Below are 15,998 nucleotides of genomic sequence, written 5' to 3'. Positions count from 1 at the left end.
TGTGTTCAAATGTTATTTTTCCAGGGGTGCCTGGAAGGGGCTTTATCCTCTTGTGTGGTGTTCAGTTCTGTCATTCTTAGCCACTTCTGTGCCTTTGAAAATATTTAACTTCTTAAAACATTCATACTTACAGCAGTGAGAAAACTTACATTTATAATAGTGAGATTCTGAGGATAACATAACCTGAAACAGTGAGGAACCCTGAAAGCTCCAATTCTGTCTTTAATGTACCTGAGAACCATCAAATTGTATTTGTAAAATCCTGCTGCTATCTCAATAATCCTTTTAAAGTGCACTTGAAATTCCTGATGCTGCACAGGCAAGCAAATGTGACTGTCTGTACTCACCTTGACTAATTGTGAGATGAAGCTTTTCACACACAGTTGTTTTTGCAAATAGCAGCTAAAATACTCCCATGCTCCAAAATTTCTTTCTGACACGTTTTCTTGAAGCCTCGGGGTCCCTCTGCTGGTTTCTTTACACATTTCCTGGTAAAGTAAAACCAGAAAACCATTGTGGTTTTTATGAAGAAATGGATCTCTCAGATGCAAAAAGGAAATTATTTTCCTCTTGCCTGATTGCTGTGAAAGCTCCTCTACCAAACATTACTGAGCATCTGTGAATCTTTATTTTTTTTAACTCAGTTCAGCATTGCAGGGTAATGTTTCAAATGAGAAACTCTCCAAATGACAATGAATAATTCTGCTTCTTGTTTATCTGGATGATACTAAAGGAGCTTTTGTGATTGTTTTTGCAGCTCTTACTCCGTCTTATCCAGAAGGAACTTCAGTGTCATGCAGATCACACCCTGTAAGTGTTTTCTATGGCTGCTGCTCTTTAATAACACCTTGAAAACACATGTCTAAGCCTTCCATATATAGCCATAAATTGTAATTAAGGGTGGAAAAGACCTTCAAGATCAATTCCAGCCTTTGTCCTGTATAACCTAAATGTAGACTGGAGATCTTAAGGTTTGTGTAGATCCATTTCTGTCTGGTTTAATTCTGCTTCAAAAGAGTAACCTCAGTTTGGTGTTTTCAAACCATGGACTTTTTCCTTCAGAACATCTTCTTGTGGAAAAATATCTGAAAACACACCTCTGTCACAGTCTCTTTGTGGGGTTTTTTTTTCCCAAATATTTAATCCTCCATGGGTTTCATTGTGCAGGTGGAGAATTACCTGCCCCGTGTTTAATAATAGTTTAAAATGTAACTTTTCCCAAAATTCTCCTTAAAGAAAAGGGTGACTCTGAATTTACAGTATTTCAAATTGCGAAAAAAAAAATCCACTGAATCCAGACACAAAATCTAAATTGAGCCCCTTGATTGTGGAATTTTGGAGAAGTAAAATGGAAAAGAACAGAAAAATGCACAGCAGGGGCTGGATCCTGCATTTTGGTGTCTGTTCTGCCTCACACCTCAGCTTTTCCTGCCTGTTTGCTTTTCTTCCCCAGGTTCAAAGAGCACTGAGCTGCCAGAGCTGGGATGAGGAGTGTGCCAGTGGATGGAGCTGCTCCCTGAAAACCCCATGGGACACCTCATTCTGTATTTAAAGGGTCTCTGTGTGGTGAAGAGCCCTGCAGGTTTGCTGGGAGCAGTGTGAGGCGTGGCAAATCCCTGAAGCTCTGATCTTTGCACATGAATAAGTACCTCAGGATGGCCACTGCTCATCAGAGAAGAGATGGGGACTTGGGGAGGGTTTCAGCAGCACGCCTCAGCTGAGCCAAAGAGAAATACCAAGTGCCTTCTTTATTTCTTTTGATAGGATGTTTTTAATTGAAACTATGAACTGTGTATTTGCCAACAACCAAGGCAGAGCTAGAGCAGGAGGAAGGTGAATTTTAACAGTCTGTGAGTGCCTGTCCCAGGGTCAGTGAGCAATGTGTCTCTTACTTCATCTGTGTACACTGAGAGCATCACTTTACAGAGGACAATATCAGCTGGTTGTTAAGATGTGCTGCTATTAGGGTTTGAAGCTGCTCAGACAATAATCACCTGGCTGTATTATTAGTTTTTGGCTACAGTTCTACTTCCCAAGGACAGCATCCAGCCTTTTGGTAGGTGATAAGATGGAATTTACTCTCGCTGTGTACTGCAGTTAGCAGTTTTCACAGATCCTCTGGATGGATGTTAGTCCTCCATTAGGATTATGCAAAAAAAAAAGAGTCCTAAGCAACAAAAAGCAGTTTGTGAGTCAGAATTTCCAGTGGGGGCTCTAATGATTTTTTCAGGGCATTTTAAAATGGTTGTGCATTTTAACTTCCCTGCCAGGCTGGGCTGACATGAGAGGGGTTTCTTTGGGGTGGCAGGGAGCTGTGAGCACCACAGGACTGAGCAGGGGGAGCTGCTCTGGTGCCCACTGGCCCAGGGGTCCCTGTGGGGCTCCAGTGCTGCTGTGTGCACGTGGAAGTCCTCATCAGATCTGGGCCTTAATATCCACAAATCTCTCCCAAGTGGCTCTGGATTTCAGATTTGGAGCCAAAATATCAGAGGAGAAAAATTACCTGTGTGGGTGGTAGTTTGTAAGAGAACATTTGAGTACCTAGTGCTACCCAGAAAATAGATAGTTTAATGTCTTCAGAACATATCATTTCTTTGTGCAGCTGTCTGCTTTGCAAACAGAATGTTTCTGTGATTTTGTTTTGCCTTTTTTTAAGATGTACAAAGTGAAAAGAAGACTTTTTTTTTTGTATGGGGTGTTTATACTTGGATCACAAAGATTAGGTAATTTAAACTGCGTTATCCTGAAGTGTATTTATTAAAGCTCTAGACCTTTGTCTTGCTCTGTGCTTTTTAAGTTTTGTGAGACAGTGCAAGAGTCTTTACACTTGATTAGCAAAACACTTTAAAAGCCCTGCAAAATATTCAGGGATGTCCCATCAGCTGCTGCTAACACTTCATTTCCAGGGCTGTTTGTACCTGCTCAGTCTTTGAGTTGCTTCACTGGTTTGATCCAGCACCTTTGATCATTCTTGACCTGAGCAGTGTCAGAATGGGCTCATTTTTAGCTGTTTTGCTGGGCAGAGGTGCAGGGATGACCCCGCAGGGACTTAGGGAAGGTGCCAGGTCCTTGCAGGGAGCTCCAGGAGGGTCCTGTCCCTGCCCTGACCTGGAGGGAAGGTTGACCTCGCACATTTTGAGTAAACCAGGGAAGATCTCAACAACTGAGCTTAAAAATCTGCTGTGCTTGGGCTGTGGTTGAATGTGACAGAATTGTGCAGCAATGTTACTTGGAAGGGCTTCCATCCTCCTGGGATGGGAAACTGCTCCTGGAATGTCCAACTCCTCCTTGCTGAACCTGGGGCACTGCTGAAACAGCATCTGATGGGGCAAAAATAACATTGCAAACCCAAAACAGCTGTCCTGGCACAACTTCACTGCCTGTGTGGGGAGGGAGATGGAGGATCACTTTAGCTGGGCATTCCAGTCCCCTTCCCCAAAAGTATGAGTTGAGCTTTATGCTAGTTTCCTGAAACAGTTCAAGCTCTGCTGTGCTCAGATTTTGAGAAACTGTCCCCTGTGGGCTGAAGTCTGATGTTAAAAAGCTTTTGGTTGTATTTCTGAAGATATTTAAGTGTGTTTTGGGTTTTACTTGTTGGGGCTGCTGCTGTTATTTATTTATTTATTTGAGTAGCTTTTGCACTGCAGTGACTCTGGTAATGACAGATTACATTTCAGTTCCTCCAAGCTACAAATCTGTTGGACAAAAAGATAAAGATTTGGTTTTCTATTTTAAAAAACCCTAAAGGTCCCCCAAATAGTGAATAAACTGTGTATTTTGTTAGTATCAGGTGTTTATATCTGGAAATGGGCAAGACTGACAAAATTTTCTATGTAAAAATGTGAGTGACCAGTAGGTACAGCCAAATTTAAATGCAACTGCAGGGTTGGTTTCTTGGTTTTCTTTTAATGCTGATTATTGTGAATTTTATCCGTTCACCATCCTGTGTTGAATAAAAATAGATTCTGTTCTAAACAGAGAAGTGTTGAGTACTTTATCTTTTACCATCTCCCTGAAGAAATGCTCCATTTATTGGTTGGAAGGACAGACATTCCTGCTGGGACATTGGCCTGACTCAGGGACTGAGTGTGCCTCCTATGGTACTTTTAAGGTGACTTTTTTTGTTGTCTGCTTTGCTTCCTCTTCAGTGTATATGGAATTGACATGGAAAAGCTTCATCCTTTCTCTCTAGCACTGATCATCTCCCACATTTATTGTCTTGATTCTGTTAAAATGTTTGTGGGGGTTTTTGTGCATCTGCCTGACATACAATGTCCAAACCACAGATGCACTGGGGGAAAACTGATTGGAAAGGAGAACAACTCCTGGTTACAGAATTTCTGATTAAAATGTGCCTGAGGTGCCTCCTAGGAATAGGCAAATAATAGCTGGGGGGCCTTACAAAAGAAGGGAGACTCAAATCCCAATTTCTGTTCTGCCTGATGGGGAGCAGGCAGAAAATGTGAAAATCTTCATCAGAGCCCTGGCTGTTGCTGGACAGGCTGAGGGGGTTTGTCTCTGTGTGTAGGAGGAGTTTACAGGGTGGGAAGAAGGTAAATAATTAGCAGGGACAGCAGTGTTGTGTCCATAATTTGCCTTGAGTCTCCTTTTGCCTGTAAGTTCTACAAACCTACTCCGTGCACCAAGACTTAATCCTGTGTGTTTTGTAAGGGAAATTCCAGAAGGGATTCTGCCATTCCTTTAAGGAGATGGTTGCACATGCTTCTGGCATAGCATCCTTGGAATAACAGTGGGATTCCCACGTGCTGTGCCAATGCTGTGCTGCCTCAGACTCTGGCTGAACTCGTGTTTAGGCTCGGGTTCTCTGGTTGCTGCTGGAAGGTTTCTGCAGCAGCTGATGCCTGGGGTGGTTTGTGCTGCTCAGGATTAGGCAGGTGTAAGAGGGTGTAAATTAAACCAGAGGGTGTTTAGAGCTTTTGGAGGCTGGTGGCTTTCATACAGAATTAATTTGGGGAAGATTGATCACAATTCCATCAAATGATGAGGCTCAGGATGGGTAATGGTGGCATTCTCTGGTCTAAACTAAATGTATGGCCTGTGTATTGTGTAAATGTTAGATTAGATTATTTCATGGCTTGTCCCAACCTCTGACAGGATGTTCTGATTGCTGACCTACACCCTTTTCACCTTGGAGCGAGGCTGGTTTTGTTTTGCTCTCTGCTGAGCCAGCCAGGGGATGGTGGGGACACGTCCTGATGGTGGGGACACGTCCTGCCCTGCTGTCACAGCTTTCAGGGGATGGTGGGGACATATCCTGGTGGGGGGGACACGTCCTGCCCTGCTGTCACAGCCTGCAGGGGATGGTGGGGACATGTCCTGATGGTGGGGACACGTCCTGCCCTGCTGTCACAGCCTGCAGGGACTGCAGACACTCCTGGGGGTTGTGTCTGCTGCTCTGGGGCTCTGGGGACCTTGAACTACTTTTGCTGAGTTAAAAATGTGACTGTCACCTCCTTTGTGGCTGGGGAGAGGGAAGGGGAGGGTTTAGGTGCTGGTAGAATTCAGCCTCAGGTCCAGTGACCTGAAGTGCTGGGCTGTGTCTCACTGCCCAAGAGTTGAACAAACTGGTTTGTTATAAATTGTTAGTTGTTTCCTCCTTTGTCTCCCTTCTTTTGGTTATTTTCCAGTTTGGAATAAGGAGATAGTTGATGCTTGGGGTGTTTTTTTTTTTTTTTTTTTTTTCCCTCTGTAATTCCTTTGTCTACTAGTTCCCCTTTGGCTGCAGTGAAACATTGGCTGCTCTGTAAACTGGGAACACAGGAGCCAAACTTTCTTCAGCATATTTGAGGATCCTGCTCAACTCCTGCATCAGGAGATCAGCTATGAACGTGTCCCAAGTCTCTTGATGCTGTACCTAAGGTTGAGGATTTTAAGGATGTTTTCTTCACCTCATGATGATACTGGGGTATCTCCCTCCTTCTCTTACAAAGGGTTTCTTCTCCCTCCTTCTCTTACAAAGCAGCTGACAAATACCCACATTTCCACAATATTCCCTTTGGTCCAGTTTGTTTCAGCAGAGGAGAACACTAAACCAACTTCACATGTGCTGCCATGTAGGAATGAACTTTGGAATGCTGTTACAAGGCTGGAGTTATTCTCGGTTTATCTGGTACCTAAACCCTGAACAGGTGCTCTGAATTTCATGGGTTATTCAGAAACCAGCAGCTGCTTCTAGCCTTGGGGCCAGAACTGGAAGCAGCAGGCTGAGTTTGCATGTTGGAACAAAGGGATCAATAATAATAATGTCAGAGTTCTCCCCTTCTGCTCCCTGTGATGTGAAGGGTGGTTGGTGTGGGCAGCCCCTCACAGCTGAATGACACAGGCAAAACCTTTGGAAGGGGTGAGTTCCCTCTGAATCTTCCACCAAACACACTGCTGTTCTTTCTGCTGCAAGGACACAGTATATTATTATAGTATATATTATATTCCAGTCTGAGTCACCCAATTTCACCGCAGGCCACATGAGGCTTCAGCTTAGTAAGTACAGCAGGTTCTGAATTTTATTCTTCAGTTGCTCAGATCATCTGGTTGGAAGCAGCTGAATGCTGTGTCCTTCTGTGACAGAATCTGCAGGTTTGGTTTTATACTGAGAGGTAACAATGGGATTCAATTTAGCCATTGCTGTTAAAAGTCTTTATAAAATCTTCCTCCCCCTCTCCCTCTGGCTGCAGCTTTTCAGTTACATGAAAGGAAGACAATATGGTAAAAAAAAGAACAAAAGAGGTAAAAAAATATCTCAAAAGCCTACTCTTTCTTCCAAATTTTGGTCACTTGTTTGCCACCAAGGGAGCTCCACTGTCACAGCTGGTTTGTGTGTCTGCCTGTGTAAATCTGTGCAGTTGCTGAAAGCACAGAAAAATAGAAACCTTTGGGTTTCCTTGCTCTGATTTTCACAGTGGCAGTTCTCAAAATAGATGTCCCCAGCCCAAAAAGGCAGAGCCAGGGTGACTGACAAATCTGGGGTGCAGGCAAAGAAGCCAAAGGATGTTTGGTTTAGGACAGATACCTGTGTTAGAGCTAAATCAGATAAATTCCCATACAAATCCCTGTCAGGCATATCATGAAGCTCTAAACTTACCCCAGGTGTCAGCAAATAATCTTCTGAGGAGGGTGAAATCCATGACCAGCAAAGCACCTAGAAATGGAGCTGGGGTGGATGAAATCCCGTGGACATCTGAAGCAGAACTAACACATGCATTTCTCACAACAATACTCACTGTCATTTGAAATGAGACCTCCTGGTAGAAAGGTTGCAGATGATGTAAGCCTTACAGTAACAGGGAAAACAAAGCTCCCCTGTTTGCCTGCTTGAAATCCTCTAATGAAATAATGCATCTGTCAAAGCAGCATCTAAATCTGTGTCATCAAAGGGGAAATATTATTCCAAAATGCAGACTGGTTCCCATACACAGGGTTTTTTCAGGCTTCCCAGACCCATAAAAGCAGTCAGAAGGTATGATTAGCAGCTCTGGTACATTCACCTTGTGCATCTCTGTAAACATCAGGAGCTGCCTTCTGCATTGTTTTTGCTGTCTCTGTTTTTCAAGCACAGTTGGAATTGTCCACTTTAATGGGTTCTGCTTGGAACAACAGCAAAAAAAAAAAACAAAAAAAAACCCACCACCCCCGTGATAAACTGCCTTGCTGGTCTTATTTTTGCGGAAATAAATTAAATAAATAAATAAAGATGTAGTGCTGTGTGCCTTCCATGCAAGTTTAGTATTCTGTGGCATGAGCCTGTTTTCAAGCAGGTTTGCCCAAGCAATTACTTTGTGAATTACAGTTTGATTCACCCAGAGTCACATCCTGGGTTGTTTTGGAGCAGCCTTTGCTGGGCTCTGCCTGTGCAGATGTCTGAGCTGCCTTGCAGCAGCTCTTGCTTGTGCTGGAGGCTGGGCTGGCATGCCAAGGGCAGGATGCTTTCTCAAAGTGATCCTGAGTGATGGCTTCAGGAGGATTTGGTTGAGTTTAAACCTCCTCAGCTTTGGAGTGAGAGGCAGGGCTGGTTTCTGAAGCCAGCAGGCTCCCAAGGGACCACGGATGCACCCAGGGAGCAGCAGAGGCAGCACTGGGGAGAAACTGGATCCCAAAGACATGAGGAGAGTGTGGGGCTCCTCATGGGCAGTGCTGGGATGTCTTAATCTCGTTGGAGGTTTGTGTATCCTTGCAGAGGACTCAGTGGGAATTCCTAAAATTAACATTCAGCAATGCTAATGGGGATGTTTGTTGCAATGTGATGCTGTAACACGCTGGCAGTATTGAATTCATGGAGCCACCAGCACTCTCAGAGTGTGTGTGTGTGTTTGAGGGGGAAGGAAGCCTGCTCATGGTGCAGGTTATGCCTTCAAGCTTTGCAGAGACTCTGCCAGGCATGGCTGTGCTCACAGACCTGCTCACAACCCAGGCGCTCCACTGAACAGCAGCTCCCATCCTCCAAACACTCCCCCAGCCTCAGTCACTCGCCCTGGGAGTGTGATGTGCTCGGGTGGGAGGAGGGGAGAGCAGTGTGGAGAAATAAACCAGACCAAAAGCACCATTTTAGCGAGAGAAACAAAGTGAGGTGTGTTGCCTTTGGCTTTCTCCCCAGCGCCAGGCGCTGACACGCTCCAAGGGAAGCAGGGCTGGGGTTCCTCTGCAGGAATCCTGAGTGATTCTGGGCTTTGCTGCTGCCCCTGGGCACAATTCCTTGGGCAGAGGGAGGCAGAGAGCTGGTGGTTCTGCTGGCAGAAGGGTTGGATGGCAGATTGAAGGGAGTGAAGTGGGGCAGGGGAGGAGTGCGGAGCCAGGCAGAGAGAGGGGAGCAGAGCCCTGGCCCGAGGAGATGATGGTGATGCTGCAACAGCAGCAGGGAAAAACAAATGAGAAAAAGTGCAGGAAAAAGTGTGGGGTTGTAGAAAAGAGCAGGCACAACGTTGTGTCCTTTTTAGTGGAGGGCTCCTGGGTTTTCATTTTATTTCTGTGTGTTTATTTCTGTACGTCCTTGATCTCAGTTCCTTGATCTCCGTTTCTTGTTCCTGATCTCAGTTTCTTGTCTGAAAACCTCCTTCCTGCCTACTGGAGTCCTTCAGGCAGGGGCTAAGGTCCAAGCAGAGGAAAGCCTTCACATCCAGTGTCCAGCTTGTGAGCTGAAGGTGAGAGGATAGAATCTAGGGAGTAAAAAATGAATTAGTGTGAATCCAGTGAAATCCATTCCAAGATGAAGGAAAAGGAGAAAGAGGAGGATGAAGGACCAGGAGGGAGTCATGGCTTCAGCTGTGTTGTGACTGGAGAGGGTCCAGCCTCTAACAAAGCCCCTCAGGAAGAAGCTTCTCACGAAAAGGTTTGCCTGGGGCCACCTCTAAGAAAAGGAGGGTGCAGGAGGGAAGGGGAAGCATGGGCTGAAACCCAGCACTGGGGTGAAATCTGGGTTGTGTCCAATCAAATGGAGGCTGGAGAAAGCAGAGTGAAAAGTAATCAAAAAATAAAATGAAATTCAAGTTCTGTATGAGGCACTCCCTCCCCCCATAAGATACTTCCCTTTCATTTTCTGCATTACTTCAGCGCTGCCCTCTCTCCTGACCATACCATTAATCCATGATGTTTACTGTTTCCTCAGGAAATTGGATTGTCTTACTGCAAGAAAATCTCAGTTCAATTTTCCTCAGTGAGAGTTTCTGGCTCTCAAAGTTCTAGAGGGAATCCAATGTACCTGACATGGATGAACAGTGAGGTTCAGTGAAGAGGAGACAACCAAAAAAAGAGGCATAAATGTGTTATTTGAAGGCAAACAGTAATGATTTGCCATCCAATCTTTTTAGTTCCTTTGATTGTCATGACCTGGGACTTTTGGAGATGGTAGGAACGCTCTGGAGAGTTGTGTGACTCCCAGGAAAAGTGACACTCAAGTATTCGTAATTTTGGGAATTAGTTAAAAATGTCCCCATTTCATGTTGGCTTCCAATGTTCTGGCAGAGCAGATCAGACAGTTTCAGTGGTACTGGAGGCTTTTGTCATCTTGTTCACACGGATTCTGTGATGGTTTTTTGGCCTCCCTCCCTAAAAGCTGAGAGACTCTTTCATCTCTTCTATTGAGAAAATGGAAACAGCCCGTTAATGGAAACAGCCCTGCACAAACAGAACAAAAAAGAGAAAATGCCTATATCACAGAAAAAAATGTCATCTATCTGAAAGATTATCTAGCTATTTATGAAGACTGCTATTTTGAAAATGTTAACATGGAAAGTCTAATTTTCAATGTACTGCAAAGAACTGTGCAAGGTCTGCTTGACCCTCCAGGAATGACTGGCTTGACCCTCCAGGAATTCCACATGGCTGGCTCTGAAGTGATGCAGCTGAGGGACAATGTCCCACCCACTGAAAAGCAGCCCCAAGCGGTGAAACCCTTTGCAGACATCCCTGCTGCTGTGCTGGTGTTGTGGGAGGGGTGGTCAGCAGGCAAGGAGGCTCCCAGGGGTGAGGCAAGGATCCCCTCGTGCTCTGCCCATGCCAGGTCTCTGCACAGACACCCCCTGTCCCCAGCTCTGTGAGCTGTGGGGCAGATTGCATCAGGCTGGCAGCAGGATCAGCAGCCCTCAGCCTTTGGGTTAATCCTTGGCTTGCCAGGATTTGGGGATGTCTGAGATCTGCTTGTCGGGGAGATGGAGGAGCTGAGTTACAGTGAGTCACTGCACAGCTCCGAGCTGCTCACATGGCAGCCTCCCAAAAACAGGCATCTGAAGAAACTTCACTTTCCTGCACCACATAAAATGCCAGGCAGATTTCTTCAAGTGGAGCCATCCCTTCCCTCCAGTCTGGGATCATGGGCTGCAGCCCCTGCTCAGACTTTGCTGCCAAGAGCACGAGCCAACCTTGCCCAGTGGAGGGAATTGATTTTTCCACTTCTTGGCACTCATCCCTCTAAATGATCTACTGGGTGACTCCAGGCACACTTAATTTCATTTATTTTTTTCTCATCAGCTCTTGAAAGTTCCAGTTGGGTCTCTTAATTTCTTCCATAACCTTATGAAAACACAGCTCTGGGAGCTGGGCTTTCCCAGCAGCTCTGCTCCAGGGATGCAGCAGGGTCATTACAGCCAGCTGGGGCCCCTGTGTGTGTGTGTGTGTGTGTTTGCTCTGCCCTGCAAGCTCCACATCCTACAGAGGTGCCTGGGACAGGATTCCTGGCTCTCTCCTGCTTGAAATGAAAGTCTAGGAACAGACAGCTGGATTGAGGAGATGGCAGTGGGAAACAAAGAGGTAGGAAATGGAAAGCAGAGAAGGAAGGGAGGCTGGAAATAAAGCAGAGAGGATGCAATGGAAAGGAGGGTGGCCAAGGCTCTCTGCAGGCACAGCATGGAGATTCCTGGGGTCCTGTGGCTCCTGGAGGTGAAATTGGAACTGAATTCCACTGGAAAGTGGAACCAGGATGGAGGGTGGGCTGTGCCAAGGACCTGGTGCCTCTGCTCTAGTGGAAGGAAATGCTTGTGGAGAGTGAGCTCCTTCCACACCCAGCAGGGAAAGGCAGTGTGTCTGCACCACTGGGAGACCAGGAAACCAGCCTGGCACCTGGCAGGAACTGCAAGTGGTGTAGAAAACAGATCACTGAAAAAGCTGCTAACACAGAGCAGGAGAAAAAAGGGTTTTTCCCTCAACAGACAAAAGAGAAAAGCCAAGAAATGCCAGATGTTGTGTTGGACAAATGCTTCATAAATTGGAAGGATTGCCCATGGCTTGAGCACTGCACACACAGATATTTATGTGAAGTACCAGGGATGGCTGCTCTCACTTCCACGGGATTTGAGCCCATTAACTGGCTCTGAGTGTTGAGACACAGCAAGAATTACTGCTAGGCACCAGAATTTTCCCTACAGCTGTAAAGAGAAAGAAGGCAGCACTATCACCAGGGTGGCCAAGGCTGCTGGAGTGAAGAGCAAAGCTGGCTCCTGGGTGAGTAATCCCACATCTCCCACCCACAGAGCTCTGCTCCTGCACCCCAGTGCCCCGGACCAGCCACGTCAGATGTCACAGCTCCCTCCAGCCCACGTTCCTGGGGGTTTGCCATGGAAACCAGCATGATGGCTGCGCTGTGTGGACTGCGAGTGGGGCTGGGGTGAGCAACAGGACCCAAAAATGGGGCTGGAGGCAGGAGTGAGATGGGGAGCTGTGCTGCTGAGTGGGGAGGGACCAAACGCCACTTCCAGGGTGTTCAGGGCCTGTGTGGACAAATCCTATAAAGGTCCTAATATTAATAATCAGTCATTCTCTAATTAAGGTTCAATATGATCACTTCCAGGACTGGGCCTGTGGAAATCTGGCAGAGTGTAAAAGAAATGTGCAAAGAAATGAGGTAAAATTTCCATGTGCAGCACGCCATGTTCTTTCCGTGGGTTTATGGAGAGGAGGGAGAGCTGGGCTGGAAAGGTCAGGGGTGCTCTGCATGGAGGAGCTCCCACTGCCACAGCCATCATTTGGCTGTTAACAGCATAAATCAGAAAGTTCATTCCTGCAGAAAGCCTGCATGACTTCCCTGCTGTGGGAAAAAAAAAAAAAAAAAAAAACAAACCTAGAAGCAAAAATGGCAAAACACCAAAAAGGGTGAAAAGAGGGAGAGAAGACTGAGTGAAGCCGGGAGAAGAGGAGCTGTGGGAGGGAAAGGAAAACCTTCCCAGCTCCAGGGGCAATCTGGCATTCTGGCAGGTTGGAGCATGGGGAGGTGAAGCAGCAGCTCAGGGTCTGTGGGGACCTGGAGACAGACAGACACACACCAGGGACCTGCAGCAGAAGGGGTTAATGGGCAAAGAAAGCACTTGAAGTCTTGGATATGGAAGTGGTAAGGAAAAAAGTTGATTTCAAAGAAATGCTGTTCTCTGTTTTTAATTCTAGGCAAACTTTTTTTCAAAGCACAAAATCTTTTACTGGAAGTTTTCCATTTTCTGTCTCTTTTCCCCCCATTTCAACCCCTCTGAAGATCCCTGCTGTGCAGTCCCCAGGTCTGGATATGCACACAGCAGGTTGCAAGGGTTGCAAACTGAATTTCTTGACTGCGGCAAGAAAACCAGGTTTGAGAGGGGCTGAGGGCTGTGCCAGCACAGTGACCTCAGGGCTGGGCAAAGACACAGAAGGGAGGGGACAGGAATGAGCCACCCCACGCCAGGCCTGCATGGAGAGCGACTTGAGCAGCTCTTTTCATCCCTAAAGCTTCTCCCTCGCCCTCTGAGCAGGGTTTGCAGCAGGGGGAGATCTCAGCCCGTGCAAAGCCAGCCTGGCTGAGCTGTGCCTCGACAGCAGCCAGTCCCAGGGCAATGTGGGATCTGAACATCCTCTGGTTACTCCTTGCAAACCCTACAAAGCTGCCTCTGCACCACCCACGCGGAGCTGACACCAGGGCTGGGAGACAGAAGTGCCTTTGTCACCCCTTGGGAGCACCCCCGGGGTAAGTGACACAGCTGGGGCACTGCCACATCCCCGGGCCCAAGGCTTGACCCTGCAGCTCTCCAAAAGGCACATTCCAGGCTGGGAATGACAGAGGGAAGAGTGTTGGCCTCAGTAAAAAACATAGGGGAGGCAAAGCAAGCTGTGAAACACCTGATGTGGTCAGGGACACAAGAGCCTGGTACTGCCCTGAGCTGGGCAAAACATTCCTCTAAGGCAAGTGATGGAAAATCATTGTCTGGCACTGTGCTGCTTGGATTTGCTCTTGGATTTGAAGGATTTGATGAGATAGGATAATGCTTCCCAATAATTTTTGCCCCACATTGCCCAGTGTACACTGAAATAAGGAGACTCTGGAAGGTTAAACCTGCTCAAGGCAGTGATCTGCTGGAGCTGCACGCTCTCTTTGATGAATGTTATCTTCTGTCTTCTTTAAAGCTTGGTCTTAAACTGGACCTTTGATTGCACCAGGCTTTTGTCATCATTTCTGAGTGCTCAGCTTTTGAAGATTCACTTCTGCATGAAGTTCTTGAAAAGAGCAATAGTCAGCAGTTGTACAGCAAAGCAGTTTTTCCAATAAGTATTAATGTAATTAGGGAGAGGGGGATGTGTGCTGGAGCTTAAGAAACACAATTTTAAATACACAGGGAGAGTAGATAGGACAAGGACAGTGGAGAGGCACACTAGGATCATCACCTGGATTTCAGAGCTTGTCCTTTTGCTGACTGGATAAGCTGGTCACATTTAAAAAAAAAAATCAAAAAGTAGATTCTCACCAGTGTGAGACTCTGGTCATTAGATATCTCAGTGAGGTGTGATCAAATCCTGAAATGCACCAGTGATGTCTGACCACTCTTGGAATGGGTGATCACAGTGGGAGAGCTCAGTATCCTGCCTACAATCCCAAATGTCCCACGTGCATCCCCAAGAGTGAGTGTTCTTGTTGTCTCTTTCCAAATGGCTGCATTTTTGTCATCGTGGCCATCTTCCTCAGGAGCCTGCTGGGTCAGTGAAGTCACTCAGCAAAACAAGGATCAAGGCAGTGCTTGGCAGAGCAGGGTATGGGATGGTGGGTCCCAGAGGTCCTGACTGGTGTGCTGTGGAAGGGCTGTTGAGGTGGGAGAAGCTGTAGCCATGGGGATCACCTGTGGAGTAATCTGAGGGATTAGCATCTGGCAGAGTTTAGAGGATAGGCTGTGGGACAGACTGCAATACAGCCCAGAGGAGAATGAGTCGGGTGGGCAGTGGGGTGTGGGACGTTAGCATCTGGCAGAGTTTAGAGGATAGGCTGTGGGACAGACTGCAGTACAGCCCAGAGAATGAGTCGAGTGGGCAGTGGGGTGTGGGACAGGCTGTGGCACAGCTGAGGGGACAGCCCACAGGACAAGCCCCAGGATACCCCTGCAGTGCCAAGGGCTCTCCTGAGAGACTCCCAGTGCCTGCTCCAAGCTGGCAGGGGAAGGATGTGAAGCAAAGGCTTGCACTTCCCGAAAGAACAGCCTTGCTGCTGCCTCTGGGAGCTTTAGAAGCACCACTGCCTTCAGCCTGAAGGGTCAGCCCAGCTCTGGGACCCACTCAGCCCTCTAGCCATACAAATCCCCTTTGCAGGGCAGCAGAGCCCTGTCTGCATTTCCAGGGACAGCCAAGGAAAAGCCACAGCCAAGGACAAGCCACAGCCCAGCCCCTGGCCTCTGCTGGGGTCAGTTTTGTCTCTCTCTGTCCACACAGAGGGCTCGGGGTGGGCAGGGTGAGCATCACCGACCGCGCTGCCCCAAGCCCTGCTCTCCCAGCCCAAACAGCACAAAAGAGGCCAGGAAACGCTTTTGTGCTTTTGCAGCCCCTCCATCAAAAGCCCCAGAAAGCCCAGAGAGCTCCTGCTGGCAGGAGGGGCAGCGTGCTGGCTGTGCAGCCTCTGCTGCCCCGAGCTCCGTGCCCGCCGTGCCCCGGGCACTGCAGATGGCATTAAATAACAAATTCCTTCACTCCGGGGGTGGCACGGATGGCGGTGGGCGAGAGCACGGGGTTTGTGCTTTCTTCGCGCTGCTGGTGCCTACAGGGAGGGAAAAAGCCTCTGCTTGTTCCTTCTGGCCTTGCAATGATAACGGGAGGGATGTGGAAATGGAGCGGCTGAGTTTGGATTGAGACGGTCCAAGCCGTGGATGGCAGTGGGTGTCCGAAAGGACACTTCCAGCACAGGGCACTTCCAGACGGGAGCCTGTCACTGTGCAAGCAGCTCACCAGGAGAGGCACTAACTAATAATTACGATCCAATTTCAGCGTAAAATCAAATTATATCTCTCGCCACCCCGATGAAGGGTTTTTTTTTCCTCCTCCGCAGCCCCCCCGGGGGATAAATGCCGCTTGATCTTGTGCCGGTCAGTGCCAGGGTCAGAGCCCGAATGCGGATGCCCAGCAACTCTCAGCCTTAAAGCCACGAGGGGCTGTTGCTATGGGAATGGAGAGGGGGCTTGCAGGCAGCATCTGGAGCCTGTGCCTTTCCCCGTCCGAGGCAGCTGGATTCGGAGGGAAGCAAAACTAAAAGGAGGTGGCAGAGAGAGACAGAGGCA

The 15,998-nt window shown here is 47.6% G+C and overlaps 1 protein-coding gene across 1 annotated transcript in view; it reads left to right on the top strand.

The window, feature by feature from the left end:
• Positions 1–3,975, top strand: part of SLC37A1 (solute carrier family 37 member 1) — a 31,763-nt gene extending 27,788 nt beyond the window's left edge. Inside the window, exons 18-19 of the mRNA XM_041399880.1 lie at positions 758–810; positions 1,454–3,975. Coding sequence (XP_041255814.1) covers positions 758–810; positions 1,454–1,469 — 69 coding nt within the window. The 3' untranslated portion in view covers positions 1,470–3,975. The remainder of the gene's footprint in view (positions 1–757; positions 811–1,453) is intronic.
• The last annotated feature ends 12,023 nt before the right edge of the window (positions 3,976–15,998 follow it).

This window comes from Onychostruthus taczanowskii, unplaced genomic scaffold (genome assembly GCF_017590055.1).
Source record: "Onychostruthus taczanowskii isolate IOZ18803 unplaced genomic scaffold, ASM1759005v1 scaffold17, whole genome shotgun sequence".
Classification (NCBI taxonomy): Eukaryota; Metazoa; Chordata; class Aves; order Passeriformes; family Passeridae; genus Onychostruthus; species Onychostruthus taczanowskii.
This window is presented reverse-complemented; position numbering and strand designations above follow the sequence as displayed.